General features: G+C 38.7%; 1 protein-coding gene across 2 annotated transcripts in view; it reads left to right on the top strand.

The window, feature by feature from the left end:
• Nucleotides 1-12,031: 12,031 nt before the first annotated feature.
• GABRB3 (gamma-aminobutyric acid type A receptor subunit beta3) overlaps nt 12,032-27,896 on the top strand; it is a 221,627-nt gene continuing 205,762 nt past the window's right edge. Inside the window, exons 1-3 of one of the 2 annotated variants that reach the window (XM_070572263.1) lie at nt 12,032-12,349; nt 13,214-13,305; nt 13,536-13,603. In XM_070572263.1, coding sequence (XP_070428364.1) covers nt 12,270-12,349; nt 13,214-13,305; nt 13,536-13,603 — 240 coding nt within the window. In that variant the 5' untranslated portion in view covers nt 12,032-12,269. Of the gene's footprint in view, nt 12,350-12,797; nt 13,086-13,213; nt 13,306-13,535; nt 13,604-27,896 lie in introns of those variants that run through there. The other variant, XM_070572253.1, reaches the window with a different exon arrangement.

Here is a 27,896-nt window from a genome sequence, read left to right as displayed (position 1 = left end):
AATGAATAAATTTTAAAAATATTTAAAGCTAAAAGAAAAAATGCAGTAAGTTCTGGGTTTCAAAATTAATACATAGCAAATAGCTTTCTTGTACACGTCCAATGGTCATTTAAAATATATACCAGGTGAGCGGCCAGCCTAATGGTTGAGTGGTTAAATTTTCATGCACTCTGCTTTGGGAGCCTGAGTTTGCAGGTTTGGATCCTGGGACTGGACATCAGCCATGCTGTGGAGGCATCTCACATACAAAAAAGAGGAAGATTGGCCCAAATGTTAGCTCAGGGACAATCTTCCTCAAGGGAAAAAAGAGGAAGGTTGGCAACAGATGTTAGCTCAGGGTGAATCTTCTTTCCCCCTGAAAATAAACATACTGGTTGAGCTTACAGCTGGGAAGGGATGTGTAGAGCCAGTGGTTAATGGGGATGGGATTGACTGCTAATGGGTACAGGGTTTCTTTTAGATAGATGAAAATGTTTTAAAAGGATTGTGGTGGAGCACTCCTGGTGGGGTCTGCCTGGTAGCATAGCAGTTAAGTTCGTGAGCTTCACTTCGGCAGCCTGAGGTTGGCAGGTTTGGAGCCTGGGCACGGATCCATGCACCTCTTATCAAGCCACTCTATGGCAGGCATCCCACATATAAAATAGAGGAGGAACAGCACAGATGCTATCTCAGGGCCTATCTTCCTCATTAAAAAAAAAAAAAAGACCCAGATGTTAGGTCAGGGCTAATCTTCTCCAAAAATAAAATAAAAGATTGTACTGTTGGTTGTGAAAACCTGAGAATAAGCAAAATTAAAAGAGAATGAATGCAGAGTAACATAGGAAAAGTGAGAGGTAGAGATATAAAGCATTCTTAGCTTTATATTCGTAGCATATAAAGCATTCTTACAAGAAATTAATTAGCACATGACCTTTTATAACCTTTTATATTTCAGTGAGAAAAAGAAAATGTTTTTACTTGTTTGAGGGTACAAACAGATATAAATGACCAATAAATATGAAAGGATGCTTAATGTTGTGAGTAAACAGAAAATTTCAAATTTTTACCACACTAATATCCATTTTATAGTGGATGGCAAAAATGTAAGTCTCATACTGCAGAGAATTGGTGAATATATAGATCAAAGAGAACCTTTGATCCCTGTTATTGTGATTATAAATTGATAGAGTCAATTTGGAAAGGAATTTGTCACTATTTAGTAAATGTGAAGATGCACTTGCTCTTTGACATGATACAGTATATGTGTGTGCTTGTGTAAATTCACTGGAGCTACCTTTATCAGTAGCGATAAATGTAAAAATCATAATCTTAAGGGATAAAAGCAAGTTACACAGAATATGAGGTTTAACAACATGTACAACCATTCAGTTATTTGGGACTCATCCCTACAATGTTGGGTGGAAGACATTTGTACAAGGAGAGGACGTTCTTCCCTCTTCCACTTACCTCTCTCTTCTTGATGTTACTAGTCATTTAACTAGCACATTGTACTTGAATCTTCAGCTGATAAACTGAGGCTACTATATAGCAAGGGTATTTTTTGTGGTTTTATGAACTCCTCTAATTCATAGTCAGGAACACAAATGAAGAAGTGTGGGATAGATGTAATGTTTGCTATCCTGATTCTCTGCAAGTTAAGTTCACCTTATCTGGCTGAATAAAGCTCATATTTCCTTCCTCCATCACTGCTTCATGACTTTTCCTGGCAAGTAAGTGACTGTCTTCATTAACAGGTATGGGAGTTCTCAAGTTCTACTTATGTGGGCCATCAGATAAATCTTCCCTGTGTGTTCCTTGGTAGGGTCCTAAAGTCAGTGCTTCCCTGAAGGGGCTCCCACTTCTTTCTCAATTCAGCCCTATGCTGCCTTCATCTCTTTCTCTTGTTCTTTATCAAGGAAGGAAATACTCTTTTCAAGGTCTGATACAGTCTTTGTTATGCTTACATATTACACATTACTAGAGAGCAAGAACTGTGTTTCACTCATACTTTTCTCTGATACATTTGGTAGCAGAATGCCTACAATAAGGTAGTCCTCAAAAATTAATTGCTTAACTTAAATTGATGATTAAAATTAAAAGAAGAGAGAAATCTGAAACAAAACATCCTCAGTCTTGCCCTTAATTAAAAACTTCAGATAATATAAATAAATTTTTTAAATCATAGACATTCTGTAGTTTTCAACACTCTACACTATTATATATTAAAAGACTAACAAATTATGAAACAGTATAATTTATGCTCTTAGTATATATTATATGTTATATTGTATATATCTGTATATTAAGAACTTAGTCTATGTTAAGTTTCACAATTTATTGATATTTTATCTAATAATATAGAATGTCAAAATCCAGTGTTTATAATGTATATATAACATAGGTATTTATATTTAATATAACATATAACAGATAGTACATATTATTAATATATATGTTAATAAATGCTAGAAGATATTCATTTCAAACTAAAGGGGTTACCCAAAAGTTCAAATGTATTGAAATCATGTGGGATTTTTTTCTATATTTTTTACCTGTTGTTTTAATTTGTACTTTTCATTGAGATGCAGCCATACTTTGAGGTTGAACATTAAAACTATATCAATTTCATATTTTTGTGGTCTTAAAACATTAAAACAATGCTTAATTTACCTGTCTCTCATTGCACCTAATTTATACTAGTGAATATTTGGCCATCTCTTCCATATGTTCAGACTGCATTGGTACACAATCAAGGTTAGAAAGTTGACTCACATGAAGAAATCAAAGATGCTTTTGAGAAAGACAATTGATTGGTAGACTTTTAGGAGCATTGTTATTGATTATGTTATATTCTGAAGTAAAATCTCGGAAATGTACATGATATCCTCAGTAATTGAAGATCTTTCCATTTGGCATTTCTGGTGTAAATAGATTACCTCTGGTAATCTTAGGTAGTCAAAGGCTTCAGGAATATGAGTACAACACTAATCATTTAGTGTATTATTTATTGGGTAAAATAATGTATTGGGTAAAAAAATGTACTATTTATTGTGTAAAAAATATTTTGCGTTATCACTGATGATCATTTTTTCCAGCACAATTTCTTGTCTTCTATTTCTTCAGTTAATTAAAAACCGCGAAAGTTTACCTTTGTGCTTCTTGTCACATTTTTTTCCCCCTCTTCCCAGTGGCATTTCAGGAACTACCACTGCTAGTACAGGATTTTTATAGTAGTATTTCTGATTGGGATTTTACCATAGGTGTAAATGTACTTGCTAAAATATATAAACGTATTTTTCTAGTAAGCTTATTTAGTGGACTAAATACATAATGGATATTACGTGGACAAGTGTTCTTCTCACTGAGATAAGAACATTTGCTGCTTTCAGATCACTGGACCTGTCTTGAGAGTAATCATGATTTAATTTTCAATTGTCATTTTCCTAAAATTAAAATCAGCTGAAGACTTATTCTGTCAAGAATGAAGTAAATGTGACTGGGCTGCCACCATAAACAGCTAGCAAAGCTGAACAGAATATGTGAAGCAACTGTATTTAGATATTGAACAACAGGCAGTGCATACTTTGATCCTTTAGGGAAGAGAAACAAGAGCCCTACATCTGACCTGGCTTTTTGCCTGGAGACCTTTATGGAACAGAGTATAGTGAGAGGAAACTCAAGCAGAACATGGCAAGATCGCTGGGTTAAGAAGACAGTTTTGAGTTGTGAGAGACTGCAGCAACTTATATCTTCGGAATACAGAATGGGAAAGAAAGATGCTGTGCAAAGAAAGAGCTCCAGACATTTGGGTCATCTTTCATCTGTTGATGAGTACTAAGCTGTACACTCATAGGATGCATAAACCACAAATGTAAGCAAAGGATTAGCAAGGATTTACAAGATGTATGATTTTCAGAGATTATACAGGACTGGGAGATATTCGAATTTTAACTAGCCAGAGTGAAAGGTCATTGTTGAACACCTGGAACATTCACTAGGTCCCAGAAAGATAATGCTTTAGTAGTATGTTCAAAATAGCTTTAGATTAACACATTTTTTTTTGGTGAGGGAGATTGGCCCTAAGGTAACATCCATTACCATTTTTCCTCTTTTTGCTTGAGGAAGATTGTCACTGGGCTAACGTCTGTGCCAAACTCCCTCTATTTTGTATATGGGATGCCACTACAGCGTGGTTTGATGAGTGGCGTGTAGATCCATGCCAGGGATCCAAACCCGTGAGCCCTGGGCTGCCAAAGTGGAGCATACCAACTTCACCACTACACACCACTGGGCCAGCCCCATAGCCTTAGAGTAAAGACTACCTTAGATCTGACCTAAATAACGTTTTTAAATTATCCTTGAAAAGATTAAACTGATCAGCAAATAACTGCCAGAAGAAAGCCCAACAGTCATTAAAAGAAGATAACAAAATACCACACAGAGCAACATAAAATTTACAATATGTTGAGTCCAAACAAGAGTTATTAGCCTACTAAGAATCAGGAAAATATGACACATAACTAGAAAAAAGCAATTCATTAAAAATAGTCTCAGAAATGAGAGAGATGTTTGAATAAGCAGATAAAAAATTAACAGCTTATTAATAAGTAGTTCAAGGATTCAAAGGAAAAGTGAACATAATGTGGCAATAATGGAATATTTAAAAAAGAGCCAAATGAAACTCTTAGAGCTGAAATGAAATTTCTGAAACAATCATGTCACTGGACATGACTAAAGGCAGATTTGACACTGCAGAAGAAAAGATAAGAGAACTTGAAGACGTAGAAAAGTAACTTATCCAAACTAAAGAATAGTGGGCAAATAGGCTGAGAAACAAGTGATTCAGTGACCTATGGGATTATACCAAAGTGTTAAGCATATGTGTAATTAGTGTTCCAGAGGGAACAGGAGAAATAGGTTTTTAAAATATTAGCCAAACATTGTCCAAATTACATGAAAGCTATAAATACATAGATGCAAGAAGCTCAATGAATCCCCAACAAGAATAAACAAAATGAAAAGCATACATAAGAACATCATACTAAAATTGCTGATGAGCATTGATAGAAGAGAAAAATCTTAAAAGCAACCAAATGGTGTATATAAAGATATTACATATGTGAAAACAGAAATAAGAAATGTTATTAATTTCTTGTCAGAAATAAGTAAGCCAAAACAATAGTGGAATACTGTTTTTAAATGACTACAAAAAGAACACTGTCAATTAGAAGTTTATAAATAACAAAGTAGTCTGTGAATATGTAGCCAAACTAAAGATTTTCAGACAAACAAAAGCTAAGAGAATTTCCAGCTAGCAGATATGCACTAGAATGTTTTAGTAAGCTCTTTAGGTGAAAAGAAAATGACATCAGATAGAAATTCAATCTGCACAAAGGAATAAAGAGTGCTAGAAACAGAAATATGCAGGCAAATATAAAATAATTATTTTCTTTTAAAAATATTTCTTAAAAGAGTATTTATAGCAATAACAATGTGTTGTGGTATTTATAACATATGTATAAGTAAAATATAGGAAAACAGCACACTGGTTGTGGTGGAATTGCACTGTTGTAAGATTCTTGCATTAAACATTAAGTGGTATTGTAGCATCTGATTACAGCTTGGATATATAAACAGGAATGCTGTAAGCCCTAAACAATAAAACAAAAAGGTATAACAAATAAGCCTACAGTAAAGGGAGAACTGAATGCTAAAAAATGATCAATTGATTTTTAAAAAGGCAGGAAAAGGTACGTAACATCAATGAACATATTGTACAAATCAAAAACAAACAAAATGGTGTTAAGTTTAAATTCAATCATTTCAATAATTCCATTAAATATAAATAGTCCAGACTTTCACTGTGCAAAACGGTAGCCACCAGCCACTTGTGGCTATAGAGCACCCGAAGTGTGATTAAGCCAAATCAAAATGTATTCCAATCATTAAAAATGTACCAGATTTCAAGTACTTTGTATTTAAAAATAATTTATTCATATTTTTATCTTGATTACAGGTTGAAATATAATATTTTATTTATTGGGTTAAATAAAAATATTACTAAAATTAATTTCAAGTATTTCCTTTTAGTTTTTAATATGGCTCCTAGAAATTTAAAACTTTTTTGAGTGGCTTACATTATATTTCTATTGGACAGCTCTGATATGGATGCTCCAATTAAAAGGGAGAGATCATTAGACTTAATTAAGGAGCATGACTTGACTAAATGAAGATCATAAGAGTCACATTTTAACTATAAGCACACAGATAGGTTGAAGTAAAAGGAAAAATTATTAAAAAGCTAGGGTATTTTATTATTTATTTATTTATTTATTTTATTTTTTTTTTTTGGAAAATTAGCCCTGAGCTAACATCTGCCACCAATCTTCCTCTTTTTTTGCTATGGAAGACTGGCCCTCAGCTAACATCCGTGCCCATCTTCCTCTACTTTATATGTGGGATTCCTGCCACAGCATGGCTTGACAAGTGATAAGTAGGTCTGCTCTTAGCTCTTAGGATCTGAATCAGCAAACCCTGGGCCACTGAAGCAGAACATGTGAACTTAACTGCTCTGCCACTGGGCTAGCCCCTGGAGTAGTTATTTTAAAATAAGAGAAAGCAGACTTCAGTCAAGGAATGCTGCCAGTAATAAATAAGGACATTTCAAATATTATAAGAGGAAATTCATGAAAAAGACCCAACAATCCTGAATGTTGCAAAACCATAGAAAGTATGTTTTCTGATTATAAGAGAATTAGAAATAAATAACAGAATGATATCTGGAAAATTCCAAAATATTTGGAAATTAAATAACATACTTCTAAATAGCACATGGTTAAAGAAGAAATCAAATTAAAATTGAGAAAATGCTATGCACTAAATAAAAATGAAAATACAACATATTAAAACTTTTGGAATACCACTAAAGCTGAAAATTTTATAGCTTTAAATGCTCATATGGGAAAAGAAGATCTAAAATCAATAATCTAACTTTCCATCTTAAGAAGCTAGAAAAGGATGAGTGAAGTAAACTCAAAGTAATTAAAGGAAGTGAATAATTAGGGTAAGAGCAGAAATCAACAAAATACAAAACAGATAAATGATAAAGAAAAATCAGTAAAACCTAAAGCAGATTATTTGAAAAGATTAAGAAAAACAATAAACCTCTAGCATGACTTGACAAGGAAAAACAAGAAGACACAAACTAACAATATCAGGAAAGAAAGAAAAAGGCAGCATAACTACATATACACCAAACTTTAAAATCATAAGGGAATATCGTACGAATTTTTTGCTAATGAATTTGACAGCTTAGGTCAGATGGACAAACATCTTAAAATACATAAATTAGCAAAACTGTCACCAGAAGAAGTAGAAATGTAAATAGGATTATGCCTGTTAAAAAAAATTATATTTATCATGAAAAATTAAGGAAAACTTCAAGTGCAGGTGGCTTCATTGATGAAATCTAGAAAATGTTTAAGAATGAAATGATAACAATCCTACAAAAAATCTTTCAAAACTTAGAAGAGGAAGCATGTTGTAGCCTCATTTTTCGCTGAAACAAAAAACAGACAAGAAAAGGCAATTATACACCAAAACACTCATGAACATAGAGAAATCCTTAACAAAAATATTAGAAGTCAAATCCATTGATATATTAAAAACACAAGCAACATGACCATGTGATGTTTATCCTGGGAAAACAAAGATTGCTTAACATTTGAAAATCAATGTCATTTAACAGATTAAAACAATAAAGGAGAAAATCCATATGATTATCTCCATGGATACTACAACAAACACATCCAAAAAAAATTTCACTCCATTCTTGATAAAACTTTCCTCAAACTGGGAATGGAATACAATTTTCTTAATCTGATTACTGGTACCTACAGAAAAATTTTTTTCTTTAGCTATGTAAAAAAATTTGAGGGGTTATCAGTCATGTGGCATAGTGGTTAAGTCTGATGCACTCTGCTTTGGTGGTCTGGGTTCGTGGATTTGGATCCCAGGTGTGGACCTACACCACTTATCAAGCCATGTTGTGGTGGCGACCCACACACAAAATAGAGGAAGACTGACACAGATGTTAGCTCAGAACAAATCTTCCTCACACACACACCAAAAAATTGAGAGGCTGGCCCAGTGGGTTAGTGGTTGGGTTTGCATGCTCCATTTCATTGGCCTAGAGTTTGCAGGTTCGGATTCTGGGCATAGGCCTACCACACTGCTCACCAAGCAATGCTGTGGTGGCATCTGAAATGCAAAATAGAGGAGGCCTACCAACAGGTGTCATTTGATCTTTTGAATCATTTGTGCATAAGAAACCAAGCTGATGACTGTTATACTCAAATATCTGAGTGTTTTTCATTCATAAAAGGAGACTCTTCTATGTTATTACAATACAATCATCAAAATCAGGAAATAAACATTAAATTACAACCATGCCATCTTCAGATCCTATTCAAGATCCATCAATTGCCCCATCCCTATCTTTTACAGCAAAATGATCCAGTTCAGAATAACATGTGTATTAAGATTCCTTGGCTCTTTATTTTCCTTCAGTTTGGGGCAGAGTCTTTCCTGGACTTTGATGACTTTGGCAATTTTGCATATTGAAGAACCATTATGTTGTAATTGAAGTCTCTCAATTTGGATTTGTCTGATCTTTCCTCATGATTACATTCAGGTTATACATCTTTGTTAGGAATGTCATAGAGCTGATACAATATTCTTCTCATTGCATTCTATCATGAGACACATTATTCTGGTTTATTCTATTCTTTAATTTATTCATATTGATCACTTGATTAAGGTGGTGTCTGCCAGCTATACTGTAAAGTTTCCTGTTTATAATTAGTATTTTGTGGGGAATGTACCTAACAGCTATGTAAATATACCATTTGTGGTCAAAGATTTAATTACTTGATTAATTGATTAATGTGCATGATCTCACGTTTTCCTATTTTCTTCTATAAGTTGTAGGTCATTATTGTAACTATACATTTTTATGCTCAAATTTTCCCAGAGTTTGGCAATGCAAACATATTCAAGCTGGATTTTATATCTCTTTGACATGTCTCCTTCATTCTTTGAACACTTCCTTGTTCTCTGACACAAGATGTTCCAGCCTCACCGTATAGTTTCCTAGCCGATCTGGTGAATCACCTATTATTCCAAGAAGCTGTCACTCCTTTTAGCAGAAAATGATACATAGAAGCCAGGGTACAGAGGATGCTGATTGCTATTGGTTTGTCACTGTTTCCAGGCCTTCTTGCTGGATAGAACTAAAGAATACATGTACATATTTGTATATATATGGTAAATAAATATACATATATGTGTGTACATATTTGAATTTATATATTTTAAAAATTGTTAGTTCACATTAATACACTCAATTCTAATCTCACACTACAGGAAATGTTTCTCCCTTTTTCATATTTGTAACTTTCATTTCCAATGGAGAGAAACATGACTTCCATTACCCTTTATATACTCATTTGACCAATGCCTTACTATGTAACCAATCTCCTGTTGCTGCCACCACCTCTATTCCCTGTATACATTCTCCTCTTCCTATTCAGGTTCTGAGTTCTCATTTTGGGCCATCCCAGCATGTGGATGTCCTCCTCATTCTTCTTGGGCTCTGAGTTTCCATGACAGGTCACCTTAGCACATGGATGCCCACATCATATTCTCACCGTGCAAATGCCCATCTGTGGGATGGCATTTTTCTCAGAAAATTTGATACTATTTAAAAAGACAAGTTGGTTCTCTATAAGTAAGAGGTAACCATGACTGAACAAAGCACAGCCCCGTGAAAGGCATTTGGGTCTGCCAAATCGTGCAAACATGGGCTGTGTAAAGTGATCATGTGATGTTCTTCGCCTATCTCCTTCCTCTCCTTCTTCCTATCTTAATGACCTTCAAACATTATCCTAGCCTGTTTAAGACCACTCTACTATGAACAAAATGAAATTTGTCTCCTTGTTCTTCTGACATGAAAATTTAGCCATTGTGGGACTCCTAGAGCCTTTTTCTCTTTCAGTAGAAAATAAGTGCAAGTAAGAACTGAATCAATAATTTCCTGCTGATATGGCTAATACTTTAGCATCATGTAGTAAAGGTATGGAAATATCCTTGGTTTCAGAGTCCTGGCCAGAGAGTTGAAAGGATGGGGTGCTTGGGGTTCAGTGCTCATCCAACTCTCTGAGATGCCTGTCTGTGTGTGAGGGAACTGAGGCAGGAGGCTGGATGAGGGGCGGCATATCCAGCCTTTGTTGCTCTGGTAGGTGCAAGTTAGGCAGTGACTCTGATGAGCCTTATAGCTCCATGTCTCTTGATTACACCTGTGCATACTTACCATGATGGTTCTCTTTGATTTAGCCTTCATATGTAAAAAGACTGCATTTTAGGTGACACTTTTAATGATTTGCCAACGGATTGATGACTTAGCTTGAGTTGCCCAGAAAAAATATCCTGAGGTAAAATTTAAATACTACCGTTTTACTGTGGTGTGTAATACCAGTGAAAACAGGAGTGAAGGAAAAGGGGATTGAGGCATGAAATGGAAGGGAACAGATAGGATCATCTAGTGCATCTCAGAACCGTAGGGGGGCAATAAAGGGGGTATCATTTATCTACTGGCTCTCATCTTCCATTTGCCAAAGGTCCACCTGTGGATGGCTAACTCTCCCTCAATATCAAATTGTACATATGTGGGTACTGAGCAGGTCTTGTGGCATCTTGGACCTCACTGTCAACCGAGAAGCCTGAAGGTGGGAGGTGAGAGACAAGCAATGTGGACATGAGGTGAGGCTGTGGGCTTGCTCCTATGTATAGCTGATCAGAGCTCTTGTGGTAATGTGTGCTGAGGCAGGAACTGGGATGAAAAATAAGGCCAAGAACCTCGGAGACTGTTGAAAGCAAGATCTGAGGTGGTACACGGTTGGATAATAATAACATTTATAATGTGGTTTTGCAAGTTTTAGAACACATAAAGTAGTAGAAAGGAGGATAATTCTTGCTATGTTGTTGGCTTTACTCAAATGCATTATTGTCGTTGTTTACTTTCTATAGCCATGATCCCCAGCAGGGTATTTCTCTAAGAGAGCTACATGCAGATAGGAGAAACAGACTGAAACATGAATGTGGAGGGGAAGACATGATAATACAAGATCTCGTTTTCCTGATAATTCCATTGCTCATCAGTGAGGCACAGAATACAAAGTAGTTGTGAATAGACTTTCCCAGAAAATAATTAGGGAGCTATGTTTGTCTCTTAACCTATCTTAATATCAACTTTTCTGGTTCTGAGGTCACATTTTCTGTTAAAAACACAAAACTGTTGATTTTTAAAAAGGAAAGATATTTAAAAATTAATGCACAGCAACATTCCATCTTGCGAATAAGGGTCTAGATTTAGATATTTACCTATATAAAGTCTTAACAATAGAAAAGAAAATCTTAAGCTTTACAGGAAAAAAATAAGTCAAAACAGAGAAGCAGATATTTATTATTAACCATTCATTAAGTCCTGGAATGGCCCAAAGAAGTCTATTGAGCACAAAAGTGAACTTGATTTGTAGGTTTTGTTAGTTGATCACAAGCAGGATTGTGTAGTCATCTTTCTCAATATCAGGAGTGTGAGGTACCCAGAAACTTTACTGAGGATCATTCACTAAAGAAAAGTATACACCTATGGCCATAGGCAAGCAGACACCCCTGAGGTACACAGTGGTGACACACAGGGCAGGGTAGACTGTAAGGGTCATCGGTCTGTTTGTTGGCCAACGTGCCAGCAATCTTCCAAAGATAACCAAAGGATGGGGCTTATCACAGGGAAAAGGAGGTTCCATGCCTTACTTTAAGGACCACGGACAGCTCCAGCATGCTCCAGAAAAGGCACGTATTTTCCCCATCCTAGAAATGACAGTCCACGGTTTCTTGTCTGATTCGAACTCCAGTTTATTGATAATAAAGGGAGCATATTCAGTCCTCTCTTTATCATTCATTATAAATGTATTTATGTGGGCAGAGAGGGCCCAGTGCTCACGTGGAATGTTCAGGGGTGAGGGTGAGAGGACTAGTTTAAGGAACCAATTTTTAAAAACGGTCTTATATTGCATAAATAATTCATCGGGCCGCCGTGCAAGGGGCTGGACGATGGGTCAGGAGGGAAAGCCCGTGGGTGGAGGCAGGGGCGGGGATCCCCGTGTAGCTGTTTGAATGCTCCATGGGTGTGGGGGAGAGCGGATCCCACCCAGCTTAGGAGGAGCAGCGCCATGTGCTTCGGGCTCCCAGTGCTCCTGCTGCCCATCTGGCTCTCCTGGACCCTAGGAACCCGAGGCTCTGAGCCCCGCAGGTGAGGTAGGGGCTTCCCCGGGGCCCCGCAGCCTCCTTCCGGACGCTGCAGGGCTCAGTCCCGCGGGCAGAAGCACTGAACTGTACCCACTGGCTCTCGGCCTGCGCCGCAGCTGGGTGGGGGTCGTAGTGAGGGGTCGGGCCCGGGGAGGGGACGGGGCGAAGTGGATCGCGTTTCCCTCGCCGCCGCTGCCCCTGTCGCTGTAGCCGCCAGTCCCCTCTCTCGCTGGTCGCAGGGAGCCCAGACGAGCTGGCTTCGCAGCCGACCCCTGGCTCGGCCCGGCGCCGCGCAGCCGCGGCTCCTGCCTGGCGTCCCCGGCCAGGGTTCAGATTCCGCTCCGCAACCGCTGGGGCGGGAGGGAGCGCCGAAGGCTGGGGCCACCGGCCGCGGCAAACGAGGGGGAGGGCAGGGTGCGCGGCGCAGCCGGCTCCGCCTTCGGCTAGCCCTGCCTCCTGCCGCTCCTCCGCTCCCGCGCCGGCTGCTCCTCCTCTCCCCGCGCCCGCTCCTCCCCCTCCTCTCCTCCCCCTCCCCCTCCTCCCTCCTCCGCTCCGGGCCAGCGCGGCGGCGGCGGCGGCGGCAGCAGCAGGAGCAGCCCCGGCTGCGGGTCGCGACGGCGGCGGGGCGCCCCCTCCCCCGTGCCGGGGCGCGGCGGAGGGATGTGGGGCTTTGCGGGAGGAAGGCTTTTCGGCATCTTCTCGGCCCCAGTGCTGGTGGCGGTGGTGTGCTGCGCCCAGAGGTAGGGTCGCGGTGGGTTGACGGGAGGCTGGCCGGGCGGCGGGCAGAGCGCGCGGGTGTGCGCGCCGGGCGCTGGGGAGTGAGCCGCCGCCTGACCCTGTTCTCTGTACTCCTCGCCCCCTCCCCCAGCGTGAACGATCCTGGAAACATGTCCTTTGTGAAGGAGACGGTGGACAAGCTGTTGAAAGGCTACGACATTCGCCTAAGACCCGACTTCGGGGGTAAGAGGGGTGTGCGCGGCCGCTGCGGGAAGCGCGACCCATCTCTTTCGCGGCCTGGGTGGAGGAGGGAGGCGGGGGCCGCTTCCGCCGAGCTGCGGCGATGTGAGTGTGTGCGTGGGGGGTGGGGGTGAGGGGCACTTCGCCTGTGCCTCTTCCTCGGAGCCCCATCCTCAGAGCCATCCGCACCCCGTGCCCAGCCTCACTATCACTGTGTCGTGCGCTTCCCGCAGGTCCTCCGGTCTGCGTGGGGATGAACATCGACATCGCCAGCATAGACATGGTTTCCGAAGTCAACATGGTGAGTGCCTGCCCTCCCCAGCGCTGTCGCTGAGCCCCTGCCCCGCTGTCTGGGCCCACAGGCAGCCACCGTACTGGGCCAGAGGCCTTCTCTGCCCGGGCGGAGCTTCCCCGTTCGCGGAGGGAGCCGTGCTCCTGGGCGTCGGGCCGGTGCTGTTTCCGCTCCCTCCACCCGCCTGGCGTGCGCGGGGGGCGTCGTTGGCGTCGGAGCCATGCGGAAGGCGCAGCTTTCTTGCGGAAGGAAGGGGTCCTGGGCTGGCCTAGCGCTTGGCTCTCGTGCTCGCAGCTCTTCCAGTGGTCTGTCACCTGGTCCAGAGGCTTCCCAAGTGCTATGTCGCCTCCTTAGCAACAGGCGCTGGATACGGGGGAAAAGAGGCGAGGTGTGGGGGTGGCTCATGTTCTGGGTAAGAGGTACTTAAGGTTTCCTTTGTTGTCTTTTGGCAAGAGATGCTGTCAGCTGGAGAGAACGAAGGGCAGTGGTCTGTGTATTCCACGGTGTCTCGGATCAGTTTCCTTGGTCTCAGCGGCTTTTCTAGGGACAGGCTCCTGGGCAGTGAAACCCGGAACCCAGCTCCGCCAGTCGCTGTCGGAGGTGCTGACAGGGCCCGGGTGACTCTGAGAACTGAAAGGCCTGTGCAGCAGGCGGCTTCTCGGAAGGGGCCGCCCCACCTGGAGAGTCTAAGGCTAGTGAGCTGATTGTCGTTAAGAGCTGTGTTAATGCTGACGGGATTCAATATTCTGACCGGTGGAAAGCAGAGGGCCGAATCCCGAGGTGTGAAGTGGGTGTCACGGGCTTTTGCTCAGGACACTTTAGGACAACTGTGGATAAGGAGAAAAATGACCCCTTTCATTTGTTAATTAAGCTGAAATACCATGGGTTTGGAAACAGGTTTAATTTTATGTTGAATGATACTTTAGAAATTGTAGGAATGAGCATTTGAAAACAGTAATTTTTGGAAGAAAGCCGTAGTTTCCTTCTAACGGATGACGTTGAGAACATAATGAGGCATGGTTTAAGAGAGACTCCGTAGGTTTCTCAAGTCTGGTGGACATCGGAGTCACGTGGGCAAACTCGCTTTACATGTAGACCCCCAGTTTCCCTTCTCCAGAAGATTCTGATCCAGCTGGTGTGAACTGGAATCCTGGGGTCTCTGCATTTAAAACCAGTGCTTCATATTGTTTTGAAGCATGTATTTTGCGGGCAGTATTTTGAGAAACATTACAACAAGTTATAAAAATACAGACATTTACAAATAAACTGAGATTATTATTTTAAATAGACTGTTTAGCAAGATATATTTAAAAATATATAGTACTGTGGATTTTGTAGGAAGAAATGATTGACCACACAAAACTATTTTCATCAATTTTTCCCTCTTAACCTAAAGATCTTAAAATTATCATGTGTGATTTCAAAAAAAATAATGTACCTTTCTATCAGTGCATATCACTTAGGACATTTATATACAGGGCATTGTAATAATAAAAGTGTTAGCAAGAAATACAGAAAGAATATGACTTTACATACATTACATTAAAAATTAACATTATGCATATTTTATTTTTTTGTAATTTTGTAAAATTAATTCTATCCAAAAGGTATGTTTTATGATCTTATGGGAAAAAGCTAGTATATTTAAGATCTACTGTCAGTAATCTGTGACTTTATCAATTGGGAACTTCACATTCTCTAGCGGAGACAATTTTGTACAGAAGTTAATTGAATATTTGGTGGATTATTACGAAAAAAATTATTATATTGAATGTCAAATGAAAGAGAAAATTTATTGATGTTGCTCTTTGAGAACTCTGTACAATAGCAAAACAACCAGGAGAATAAGGACAATGGGTTGTTGCAGACCGTTGCATATTTTCATTGAGATAATTTTTAAACTTAGTCATCTGATTGTTTTGGCATCATGCTGATACCTGGTACCTTTAAAAACTTCATCAATAGTTGCCTAATTCATGCACTATAAATTGGATGTCCCAATTCTCTCTGGACCCAGTAATAGACAAATTGAAGATACAAGCCATTATGTTGAATAATCTTTAAGTGCAATCCCAAAGCTAATAATTATGCATAACATAGCCATAGTATTCTTGTATGCTTTTCTTTACATTCTTGTGATGGTAATTTTTGTGTTCTCTAAACAAATTTATTATAAACAAAAATTGGGGATTGATAGGATTGGAGATTGAAGGCCATTGACAGATGAGACTGACTGGCATTTGAAATATCTTCCACAAGTGAAGTGATTGATATCATACACTAGGAAAATCTAATTTCCTTTAACAAATTTGCTCATGATCTTGATATTTGACTTTTATTAAAGGGCCATCTAATATAGCAATGGTTACGTATCATTTTGGAGGTCATATTTTATAGAGAAAGAACAGAGAATATGTGAGCATAAGATTAGAGCCACCACTCAATTATGTTGCTTACAAACAATTTTTGCACTTCCTTAATCACCTTACTAGTCACACAAAGCTAAGTGTTCTTAGGTCATGAAACTGAATAAGAAATGGTCTAGCATTAAGGGTGTTGTAGCTATTAGAGGAGATATATCAAATGGCTGTAACAGAAAGTAGGATATGTAAGTCCCAGTAGAGGAACAAAAGAGAGAGATGGAAGGAAGGAGGGAGGGAAGGAGGAGGGGAGAGAGAGAGATAGCCAGGGAGAGAAGGAGAGAGATTGAGATTACTTCTGACATGGAAAGCTTCATCAAAGAAATTTTATTTAAGTTGGGTGAGCAGGGGGCATAGAATTGTGACTGGCATAGATGGAAGAGGATGTTCTTGGTTAGGAAAAAAAATGGCAAAGATGTGGTTGGATAGATGAGCAGGGTGGGAGATTGTGAAGTGGCTATTCAAAAGATGAAATTGGAAAAGTAGGACATACCCCTGTTCACCTAGGCCCTTCTCTGCGGTGTCAAGGATTTCAGACGCTAATTTTCAAGAAATAAAGAGCGTGCAAAAGTTTTTAAGCAGATGTTATACATGATTTGAGATGCGGTTTAAGATGAATATTTTGGCCAAAATGTAAATCTAGGTAGAGGAGTGAGGATGCTGAAGTAGGAGATCGAAATTTACAAGAAGATTAAGGATAGATGATCATGGAAGATCGATCGTTCCTTAAAATTTTATTCTCAGGTTTTCATAGATATATTTTTGAAAACATATATTTAGTGAAATAAATAAATGTTCACTAATGTTGGAAATAAATATATGTAAAATGTGTATCTCATGGTGGGACAGATGTGTGCTTGTTTGTGAGCTTTTTGGAGATGACCATAAAGAATAATAGACATTGCACAATAATAATGCTCTCTTTAAACAGTTGCGAAGCACAGTCTTTGTCTACTGGTAGTTCGTGTAGATGATGCCTCCAAAGAATGCTGGTGACTTCAAATAAGCAAATATAACAGATACATTATGCATATACATGTATATATCATCTTCACATTTTCGTGTTTTTTAGAAACAATCTAAGAATGGATTTGAGTATTTTAATATTTAACATGATTTTGCTATAAATTGTTTCATGGATATTGGAGATGTTCTACATTTCTGTTTTTCCTTATCTTCAATTTTTCTTTTCATGCACTGTTTTTTTAACTACCTGACTTGATAGCAGTCAAACAAAGACTGTTTTGCTTTATATAACTTACCTTGTTTCTCTTAGCTCTTATTTTAAAATTTCAGATACTCCTTTAAATTATGTGTGGTTAAATAATTATTGAGACAGCATATTTCTTTAAGTGAGTTGTGTATGTGAAAGAACACTGTCTACTGAAAATGTCTATATGCCTTTTTTATAATTCTCGTGCTTAACATTGATCCTGTGTATAATAAACGTTTTGAGTAGATAGATGGAAAGATGAATAAATGGAGGAAAATTATTGAAAATATAGGAAACACTAAAAATATAAAACGATTAGAAAATTTTAATTTAAAGCAGTATTTTTATTGATAGAGAATGAAGTAATTCTATAACTCACTCAAAAATAAATATTTTAAAGTAATCATATGAGTTCTTTTTTTATCCGAATTATTAGAATAAGCCGTTGTTTGGTTTGTCAATTCAGAGCAGAAACTACACTTACTTAATTTTTACTTAATTAATTATAAAGTATTGAGGATATAAAACTAGATTCAAACTCTAGTAATATTAATACTAATTTCTATGATTTAACTTGCACTTTATTACTTTACACTTAATTTGTCCATTAAAATTAAATCAATTCTAATGTAAATGTAACTACAGGATTACTTTTTTCTGATTTCATGCATATAAATCATAAATTATATCATAAATTATCTTTTTTAAAGTTACAACTTCCTTTTAGGTAACATGTAATGTGTATTCTTAGTTATTATGAGATGTATATGCATGTATTATGCTAGTTCTATTGTATTCCATTCTCATTTTTTGCGTTTTCTTCTTGTGAAATTCACTTTGTTTTTCTGATGTCTACGTGTAAAATAAGTATGGTACGAAAGAACATCGTTTCAGCAGATCTTGCGCGGCATCTATGGAGCTGCATTCCTGTAAAATGGATAGTCTACTCATGTGTAAAAAACCGTGCACACACACACACACAAACATTTGCATCGTCAGTTTGTCTCGCCTTTTCAGAAGGGTGGGAAAGAGGAGAAGGTGTTCTTTGCTAGAGTGAAATCTGGAGAATTCAGCTTTCAGGCATTTTTTTGATCAAACTTATGGTAATGAACCCCCCTCCCCACGTTTCAGAGTCTAGAGGGTGCTTTGCCAGCTGGTGAATGCTGAATGAGCCCAGTGTCCAGCACCTTGGTAGGTCCTCAGGCCAAGGAGCTGAACTCAGGAGGAGGAGTGGTGCTGAAAAGAGCCTAATAGGATGAGGAATTTCGGGTTCTATTTCCAAGTCTATGGGACCATCTAGCCTTAGGCAAGTCACTTAACACACAGTAATCAGTTGTGGACTTCCCAGATGTCTGTGGCATGCCCAGAGAATTGATTCAGAACTGATAGCACAAAGGGTTTAAGCTCTACAGAGACACCCACACAGTCACAGCCACACAAAGACAGGCTGCAAAGCAGTCCTTTCCTGATTTCTTCTAGAGAGGCAGGGGCCACATTCAGAATTTGCATATGAATTGTCATTAGCATTTTAAAGTTGGAAATGTGCTAATGATCTTATTACAAAGTAAGCTCTGGGATGACTCAGCAGAAAGGAAAAAATGTTTTTCTGACCCAGTTGGGGTTGAAAACCTGCTAACGTGGAAGGCACTCCAGGAGTAAGGTCCACAGAGTGTGTTAGCATTGGTTCCAGGTTGCTGCATTTTGGAAGTAAGGCTGTTTATGGAGGACATTACTTTTCACTGGCGTATGTTTCGTGCATAAGTTATGATTATACATCAATGCCGGGGCACTGGTAAGAAAGCATATAATGAACTTCAGAGATGGATGAGAATAATACCTTCCCTAATGTGCTCTTTATGAAGGGAGGTTTGTATTTAATATTAGAAGGAATGGTATGGAGAGGGCAAAGAGAATGCTTTTTGTCATTGCCCTCAGGGAGGTTGTAAAGCTTATGTTGCTACATCTCTTAAAAGGGGCATCTTATGTGCATTGTCCTGTTGTGAAGACCTCTTGATTGAGCCTGAGTACAGCTTGGGGATCCTGTGATATTTTGCACATAGAAGTAAATCTTTGGTTTGTATTGATGATGCAAATCTGCTTATTTCCATATGAAAAAGTCTGAATTTTACAGGTAAAGCAATATGGATTGAACACTTGCTTTTGCACAGTCTGGTATCTGTGATAGCTCTTCTTTTCTTCCCTTAGTAGCAGAACCCTTCTTTCTTGTATTGCTTTTGTATCTTATGATACATGTTGTCATTGCATTTTGAAGCCTACTGAACATTTGATATAAATAAGCAATGCTTATTGACCATTTGGAATCTTTCACATTACTTTGTGATACATACTGAAGTGTAACTTAGGGAGATGAATAACTAACAGTGTGCTATTTTGCAGTTTATGAAATGCTTCAGGTATTTTGTCATATTTGATCATCAAGCCTGATGATCAAGGGCCAGCCCTGTGGCTGAATGGTTAAAGTTCCGGTCACTCTGCTTCTGCTGCCCAGGTTCGTGGATTCAGATCCCAGTGCAGACTTACTCCACTCGTGAGCCATACTGTGGAAGCATCACACATACAAAAAATGGAGGAAGACTGGTACAGATGTTAGCTCAGGGCTAATCTTCCTCAAGCAAAAAGATAAAAGAGGAGGGTTGTCAATGGATGTTAGCTCAGGGTGAATCTTCCTCACCACAAAACCCCGTGATGCTCAGCCTTGTGAAGTATAGGTGTTATCCTCATCTCCATTTTTCAGATGAGAAAACAGCTTCAGGAATAGCACTGACTTACTACATGGCAAAGCTGGGACTTCGTCCTGTTTTCTTTGTTCGTTTTACTTCATTATGCTGCATAGTAGCAAAAAATGCTCTGTTAGGGGCTCACAGGATTCTACCTTCATCCAGGACCTTCATTGCTGTCTATAGTAGATTCTCCCATTCTACTTTTCCATGAAATCTTAGTCTTTCCTTATAATACTTATCACAGTGTAAAATATGATTAGGGTGTGCTTAAAGTCTTTCTCCTCTGTTTCTCTCCCCATCAGACTATATAAGATCCATGAGGCAGAGCTGTGTCTATGAGTGGTGATGCCTGACCCTTGATAGGTACCTAGTAGATATCTATTGAAAGGAAATACATAAATGAAGAATAAATGAGTGAGTAAATATATAAGTATATGAGTAAATGGATATGTAGCTATCTATTGAAATATTTTTATAACTCAGAATTTGGGCTAATGACCAAGAAGAATTTTTTACAGGCTAAATGTGATGTATACAGTTTTTACTTTAGGGAATTTAATTTGATCAGAATTTGTGTAATTGTACGCAATATGATACCATCAGCCATCAAGTATTCTGCAACTGCTACCCCTCACTGGGGAGCTCTTCTGATTTCAAAGCAGAAAGGAGAGCAAATGAGTGCAAAGCTCAGCCTGTGTAAGGGTTAGTGCAGATATTCTAAACACCAATCACTGGTGCTTTTACACTCAAAGTTTGTTTGTTTGTTTTTATAAGGAAGATTCTCCCTGAGCTAACAACTGTTGCCAATCTTCCTCTTTTTTTGCTTGAGTAAGATTAGCCTTGAGCTAGCTTCTGTGCCAGTCTTCCTCTGTTATATATATAGGATACCTCCACAGCATGGCTGATGAGTGGGGTAGGTCCGCGCCAGGGATCAAACCCATGAACCTGGGCCACTGAACTGGAGTGCCCGAAACTTTACCCAGTCAGTCATGGAGCCGGCTCCTACACTCAAAGTTTTGTGTTAACTTGCAAGGTGTATGTGGGTTAAACTTTTCTATATGATAAGGAGGTTCTGATTGCTGTTCTTATACAGGGATTCACTGGGATCTGCCTTCCCTTTCCCATTGGCTGCTCAGTAGGGCAGTGGAACCGTAGTGGTTCTCATTGATTTGCTAGCTTTCCAGCACAGTTTACTTCTGGGCCATCCATGCCAGGCATTAAGAAGTTTCTCTAGCTGCGATGTCTGGGAAACTAGGAGTAAATAGGTTTCATCTCTTGGTGACTTGCTCAGTACCATCAATTCAAGACAGAGTGCTAGCTTGCTATCTCTTTGGTTGAGGTTGTTGAGTTCCCTTATTCCTTGGTTACCAGCAGACCGCATCAAGAAATATAAGCTGTTGTAAGCATTTACTCCTATATCCCTCTTTGCATTTTTACATCGAACTTAAGCATTACACAGAAGCATAAATATAATTAACAAAAACTTTATTATGCATGGAACTAAAATTTCAGATGAATAAGAATAAAATTAAGATATGGAATGTCATAGCACTTTAAATGCCCTAATTTGTGTTTCTCTGTTCAGTCTGAAAGAGGATATGGATTCTATTGATTACATCATCATATTTTACTCCAGTTATATAAAGAAAGAATTCCTTTTATGTAAAGTGTTTGCTAAATCTGCATGCTATGATTCATGACAAGAAATACTTCTTTGTTTTATTTTGAATTGACTTTAAAGGATACTAATCTACCAAAGCTATATAACCCTGATTGTGTTTGATACATATGTATATAATATTTGTTACTTAGTTCAACATCACATCACTGCTCTTTTATAATTTAATTTTTTGGATAAGACTTTACAATTGGTAACTTTAATGAGTAGAAGGAACAAGTTTTCTGGCTCACCCATCATTCCATGTTCTGTGTGTGTATGTGCGCACATGCACGTGTCAATCTATTAAACCAAAAATTATTTAAAAAAATAATTTGGGTAATTTATTGTAATATCATTGATTTTTTCCAATCATTCTGACTCTAAATATCTATCTGAGAGATGAGTCCCTACATCAGCTTGAAAGTAGACTAGAATGGTCACCAAACACAATGCCTGTAATGTAGAATATGCTTGGTAAATATTTGTTAAATGCATTTGTGTAGCAAATGACCCTTGTGATAAAACTGTACCTTTGATTTATTTTATTGTAAAGATTCCCTTATTTGGTGTTTGTCCAGCACATAAAATTAACCACGGGTTTACACATGAGGATTCCTGTGAACTTGTCACAGAAAAAACAATTGAATTATGAAAAACAGTGCCATTCCTATGGTCTAGACCAGTGGTCCCAAAACTATAGACCAAGAACCCTTGTGTGAGGTTGAAGTTACTGCAGGGGTCAACACAGCTAAGTGCCCTCCAAGCAAAATTTCTCATATTGGTGTATTCTTTGCCTTTCCAAAGCAGCTTACATATTAGAGAAAGGTTGGGAGTAACTGAGTGCATGAGGAGCAGGATCGATTGTGCTATATTTCTTTTTATGCTGTTAAACATTCTGTGGATAACTCATTGTATGAGGGGATATTTGATTGTGCCATTGAATGAGTTTTCATTTCTGAATCTTTCCTTTGTTTTGGCCCTGAAAACCAAAATTCCCTGTGAGAATGTAATTTCTTGTGTATGGGCTAAAACAGGGGTAGCTTAAGAGAATATTGTTCTGTAGAATGTACATGTATGCCCCATAATGAAAGTGTTTCTGCTCAAGTAATATTGGAAATCATGTTAAAGATATAAAATAGGTTTCTTTGCTGCAGGAATTGTCAGGCCCTTTAATATGTTAATAATTTTGTAAATCTTATGAGAGAGGTGAAGAATTCAATATTTAAAAAATATGATTGACTGGGGAGTTTTTTAAAAAGTATGTAGACTTGGGAATAGAGGACCTTATTAACACTTATTCATGAAGTTTTCTGTGAAACACAGTTTAGGAAGTGTGGGACTAATCCATTGAACCAGAAGATCTTCAATATGGCCTGTCCCTGAGAGTGATGAGAACTGGGAAGATTACTGCATTACTAAAGACTCTTTTGGTGACCCTGTCCACAGCATAGAAGGCACAATTTTGACCAAAAAAAAAAAAAATCTACCAGTTCATATGGGGATGGGCAATATTTTCTGGAAATGATGATTAAGCATTTGCTATAATTAGAATGATAAAAAACACAAAGATTTTTTTCTATAGAAGTAGTCTCTGTCACGCTGAGGGGAGGTCTGTGTGTTTTAAGCCTCCTTGTTTTCTTGTAAGTATTACAAAAGTAAATTATGGAGAGGTAGAGATATGTATGTTGAAGAGCAGGGGTTATAAAGGGCTCTTGGGCCAACTACAGTAGATTAATTTTGAGAACAAAATATGATGAGGCTGTTGGGCTTGACCAGTGGTTTCTACATGGTGGTCTTGGAAGCCTGGAGATTCCTTCTTGGGGCAGTAGCAGGGGAAGCAGGAGGCACTCTGATACTACATCCCTCCAGGGAGGGTTTACCTCTGTTTTTGAATATATTACATTGCATACACAGATATTTATTATAATCTGCAATGTATTTTATGTATAATGAGATTATATATTATGCTATGTATAATATATAATTTATATTTTATATTTATATGTAAAAATAAGATTCTCTTTGGATGAAAGATTCTAGTGATAAACATATTTAACATCCTCTGGAGTGAGTCATCTCTAAAATTCCACTCATGACCAATTATCATTCTATGAAGAGTTTATACATGTTCATAAATAGTCAGTGACAATGGCCCAGAGGGCAGATGCATTTTTCTGGACGGTTCCGTAAACCACAGTGGTGTCATAAGAGGGCAATATTGCAAAAGAACCACTGCGGAGGCCTCACTGGGGATCTACGTTTGGCTCAGGGATTGTAGAAGGCTGGTAATAATGGGTGAGTAAATTGAAGTAGATCCAGAATTGTAAAGAGATTCAAAAGTGTTAATTGATTGTAAGGGTAATGGCTTTTGTTTGCTTGTTTGTTTGTTTTTGGCATTTAGAAGCACAGAAAGCTGGTTTAAAAAAGGAAGTTTCTTGTTTTGGAAATATATATGTGTGTATATATATCTATGTATCCTTTTCTCTCATCCATGCTTTATTTAGCATTACACCGCATTGCTTCAGAGCTTATCTTTATTTTGTGATTGAAAATCTACTCTCCAAGCTTGAGATTTTACTTTTTATTGTAAACTGTTTGGAACTTTAATTATCTGGGTAATTTCCTCAATACTCCAAGCTGTTTTCCTGTAGAGACTATAGGGGGTCTAAATTGAAAGATTGCCCTCTGTGTGGAAAGAGCTGGTTCCTCAGAACACTTAGATGCTAGCGAAGGGTTTGTGCGAACTTTAGCAAGTCCTTTAGACTCAGTGGTCCTCAATTTGATCATCTTTTTAACCAATGTGTTAAAATGGACTCTCCAAGTTGTCTTCCAATTCTGATTTCTATTTCTGAGAGCCTGTGAGCAGATAGAAACAAAAGGGGCCCTTCTGTTTGCCTTACACAGACCACTACTTCTTGTCATGACTTCTAGTCTTGTTTAAAATGAATTTCTTATACATAAAGTTTGAGCAAGTAAACCTGTGTGGATACAGGTATGAAGATTTGGGCTTGCCTGTACTAGAGATTGCAAAATGATATATGTAAAATTGTTCAATTTTATCCTGGAAGAGGAAAAAATGTGGATGTGCAACATCTAAAATAATTAGGAAACTACTTATTTGGGATTATATAGATGAAAATGTATAGTGTGACTAAAACTTGGGTGTAACAATGACCAAAAAAAAATATTAATGTTTTCAAAGTGTTTAGCTCATATTTTTCCGCTGTAGATGAATTCCTCCTAATAATGGATTGTAGTATGTGGTTAGGGGAAATTGTAGCACAGTCTAAAGAGGGTAAGTAGTGATTTCCTAATTTAGCACTTTGAAATAATTTGGTAGCCCTGCATACATGTTCCTCAAAGTTTCTTTGTTTTTCTCTCTCTCTCCCAGAAGCAAAAGAAGTATCGCAGCTTCTAGCAAAGTTGAGACATTAAAAAGGGGAGACACTTTGTTCTAAGTGTAACTGAGTTCGCGCACCTAGAGTCGAGCCAACTCTGAGCATCACTGGGTGGGCACAGACCCTGGGCCTTGGCTGGTTTATTGAGATTAAGGAGAAAAGGTAAAAAAAGGGGTTGATGCCCTTCGTTGTCTCTCAGCTGCCTACTTGAGTGACATTTATCTCCCCTTATGAGATAAGAAAGGAGGGTCTTACCTGCCAGTTTTTCTCTCCATGTATCTCTCTGGCACTTGGAATACAAAATTTGGATAAGCATCAGTTTGGCTCAGTAATTTTTCTCCTTTTTATCTTATCTCTCAGTTTCTAAAACAATTAGGGAAAATCCTCTTTTCTTCTCCAACATTCTTCAAAGGAAGGCAGAATGAAATTTGTTAAATAAAGGCGGACAGGAAAGCAAGCATCTATTAATTGACATCCAATTTCCTGCTATGCCAACCTTTGCCCAAGACTGTGCTTGATTATGCAATAATGTTGAAACAGAAAAGGGGAGTCCGCTCATGCTACAGTATTACCAGAAACTGCCGGTTAACCAGAGGAAGGACTCACGAATCAGTCTCACATATCACTGAACTATTTTCTGTCTATTACCAGATAAGTGTGAGTGTTTCTAGATCACACTTACATGGAGATTTTTTGTATGACCACCTACATTATAATGGAAATCATGAAAAAAACAACAATCATAACAAAACTCTGAAATATAAAAGAAAACATGGTAGAAATCTATTATGCTGACATAAAGCCTGTTGAGATGGTAGAGAAGAGGAGTATAAGGCACTGATTTTGTGAATATGTTTGAGAAACTGTTTTTGATGCTTCAGAGTGAAGTCCTGTACCTACTTCACACTTATTCTAACTGGTTTGCCCAGAATAGGCTGTGTGTATAGATTTTTAAAGTTCCAGCCTTATCAAAGTATCTTGCATTTGTAGATCAATAGTGGAACTAGTTGGAAAGAGAGAAAGCAATGAACTTTTCTTTTTAAAGATTTTATTTGTTTCTTTTTTCTCCCCAAAGCCACCCAGTACATAATTGTATATTCTTTTCTCTTTTTGAGGAAGATTAGCCCTGACCTAACTGCTGCCAATCCTCCTCCTTTTTGTGAGGAAGACTGGCCCTGAGCTAACATCCATCCCCATCTTCCTCTACTTTATATGTAGAATGACTACCACAGCATGGCGTGCCAAGCGATGCCATGTCCGCACCCGGGATGTGAACCAGCAAATCCCGGGCTGCCGAGAAGCGGAACGTGCACACTTAACCGCTGCGCTACTGGGCTGGCCCCATAGTTGTACATTCTTAGTTGTGGGTTCTTCTAGTTGTGGCATGTGGGATGCCGCCTCAGCATAGCTTGATGAGCGGTGCCGTGTCCGCACCCAGGATCCCAGCTGGCGAAACACTGGGTCACTACAGCGGAGCTCTCGAACTTAACCACTCGGCCACAGGACCAGCCCCCTAACTTTTCTTTTTTTAATTCTCAAAATAACTAATATCACTTAATAATTACTCTTTTATTGTCTTCATCACTTGACTTTTTGTTTCTTCTGCTCTGTGTTAATCAGCATATTCTTCTTCTGTCTCCTTCATTCTAAATACTTCAGATTTAGGAGCTGTCTTAAATAGTATTTAACTGTTCTCATAACCAAATGAAGTGTCCAGCATCCTAAATCCAAATGATGCTAGTTGGGGGTTTTCCACATTTCTCCAATTTAACATACTTGTTCAAACTTTGCCTATATCATTTCAGATTTGAAACACTGGCAAGCCCTCAGGGCCACATAATGTTATTACAGAAACTCATGAAGAGAAGGGGCCTGACTTGAGCCCAGGAGCGAGTCAGTCAACAAATGTGTGAAGAATGAAGAGTTATCATCTTGGGGCATACATCAGTGGGCCAGTTACAGCAATGATAGGAATGAAGAAAGGGGAGAAGATGACAGACAGTTGGGCCTCAGAAGCTGAGCGATGTGCAGTTGGCTGGTACTGATGGTGTTCTGAAAAGCAATTTGGGAGGAGAATGAATAGGACCAGAAGGCCTGGGAAAGTCTTAAGGGAGCTATAGCGGCCATTAAAATAGCAAAAAATGATAAAACTGGTACAAGAAATAGGATTTTTGATTGTTTAAATATTGAGATACTGAGATATTTTGCCATGTTTAATTTAAAAAGTAGATATATATCACTTTGTAGCAATGAATTAAATTATTTACTTCTGCTCTTCTTATATTTATCCTTGATAAAAGTGGAGCTGCTGAGGGTGTCTGACTCCTTGAAATGGACCCCATCATCCTCCAGTGACAGCCACCTCAGGTACATAGTCTCTAAGAGGATTGACAGCCTGCAAAGAACCTGTACTGAAATCCTCAGGTGTTTTCAGAGCTGCAAAACTTAGCGGATGCTTTGATACATGTTCTTTCTAGGTGTGATGGGAGGGCGGCAAGGAGGCAGGAGAATGGTTAAGTGAAAAGGAAGCCGGAAATTCTCTCTTATCCAGCTGTAAACTCTGTAAAAGATCAGCACACTTGTGGATTTATATATATCTCACATGCCATGCGAGTGTACTTTAAATTTCCATGTTCTTTAACATTGTGTCAGGCGCAGGAACTTTTTCCCTGTGAGTAATGTTCTGTGCATTCATATTGTGAAAAGAAGACCCTTATGGCTGGAGATGACACAATGACTGTTGGCTGGAAACTTTGGCCTTCCTTATGCCTTTACTGCTTTCACAAAATAGTGTCTATTGTTTTCCAAAATGAAAAAAAATGTATTTGGGGGCTGGCCCAGTGGCACAGCAGTTAAGTTTCCCTGCTCTG

This window comes from Equus przewalskii, chromosome 1, assembly GCF_037783145.1.
Source record: "Equus przewalskii isolate Varuska chromosome 1, EquPr2, whole genome shotgun sequence".
NCBI lineage: Eukaryota > Metazoa > Chordata > Mammalia > Perissodactyla > Equidae > Equus > Equus przewalskii.
The sequence above is the reverse complement of the archived record's forward strand: the minus strand, read 5'-3'. Positions and strand labels throughout refer to the sequence as shown.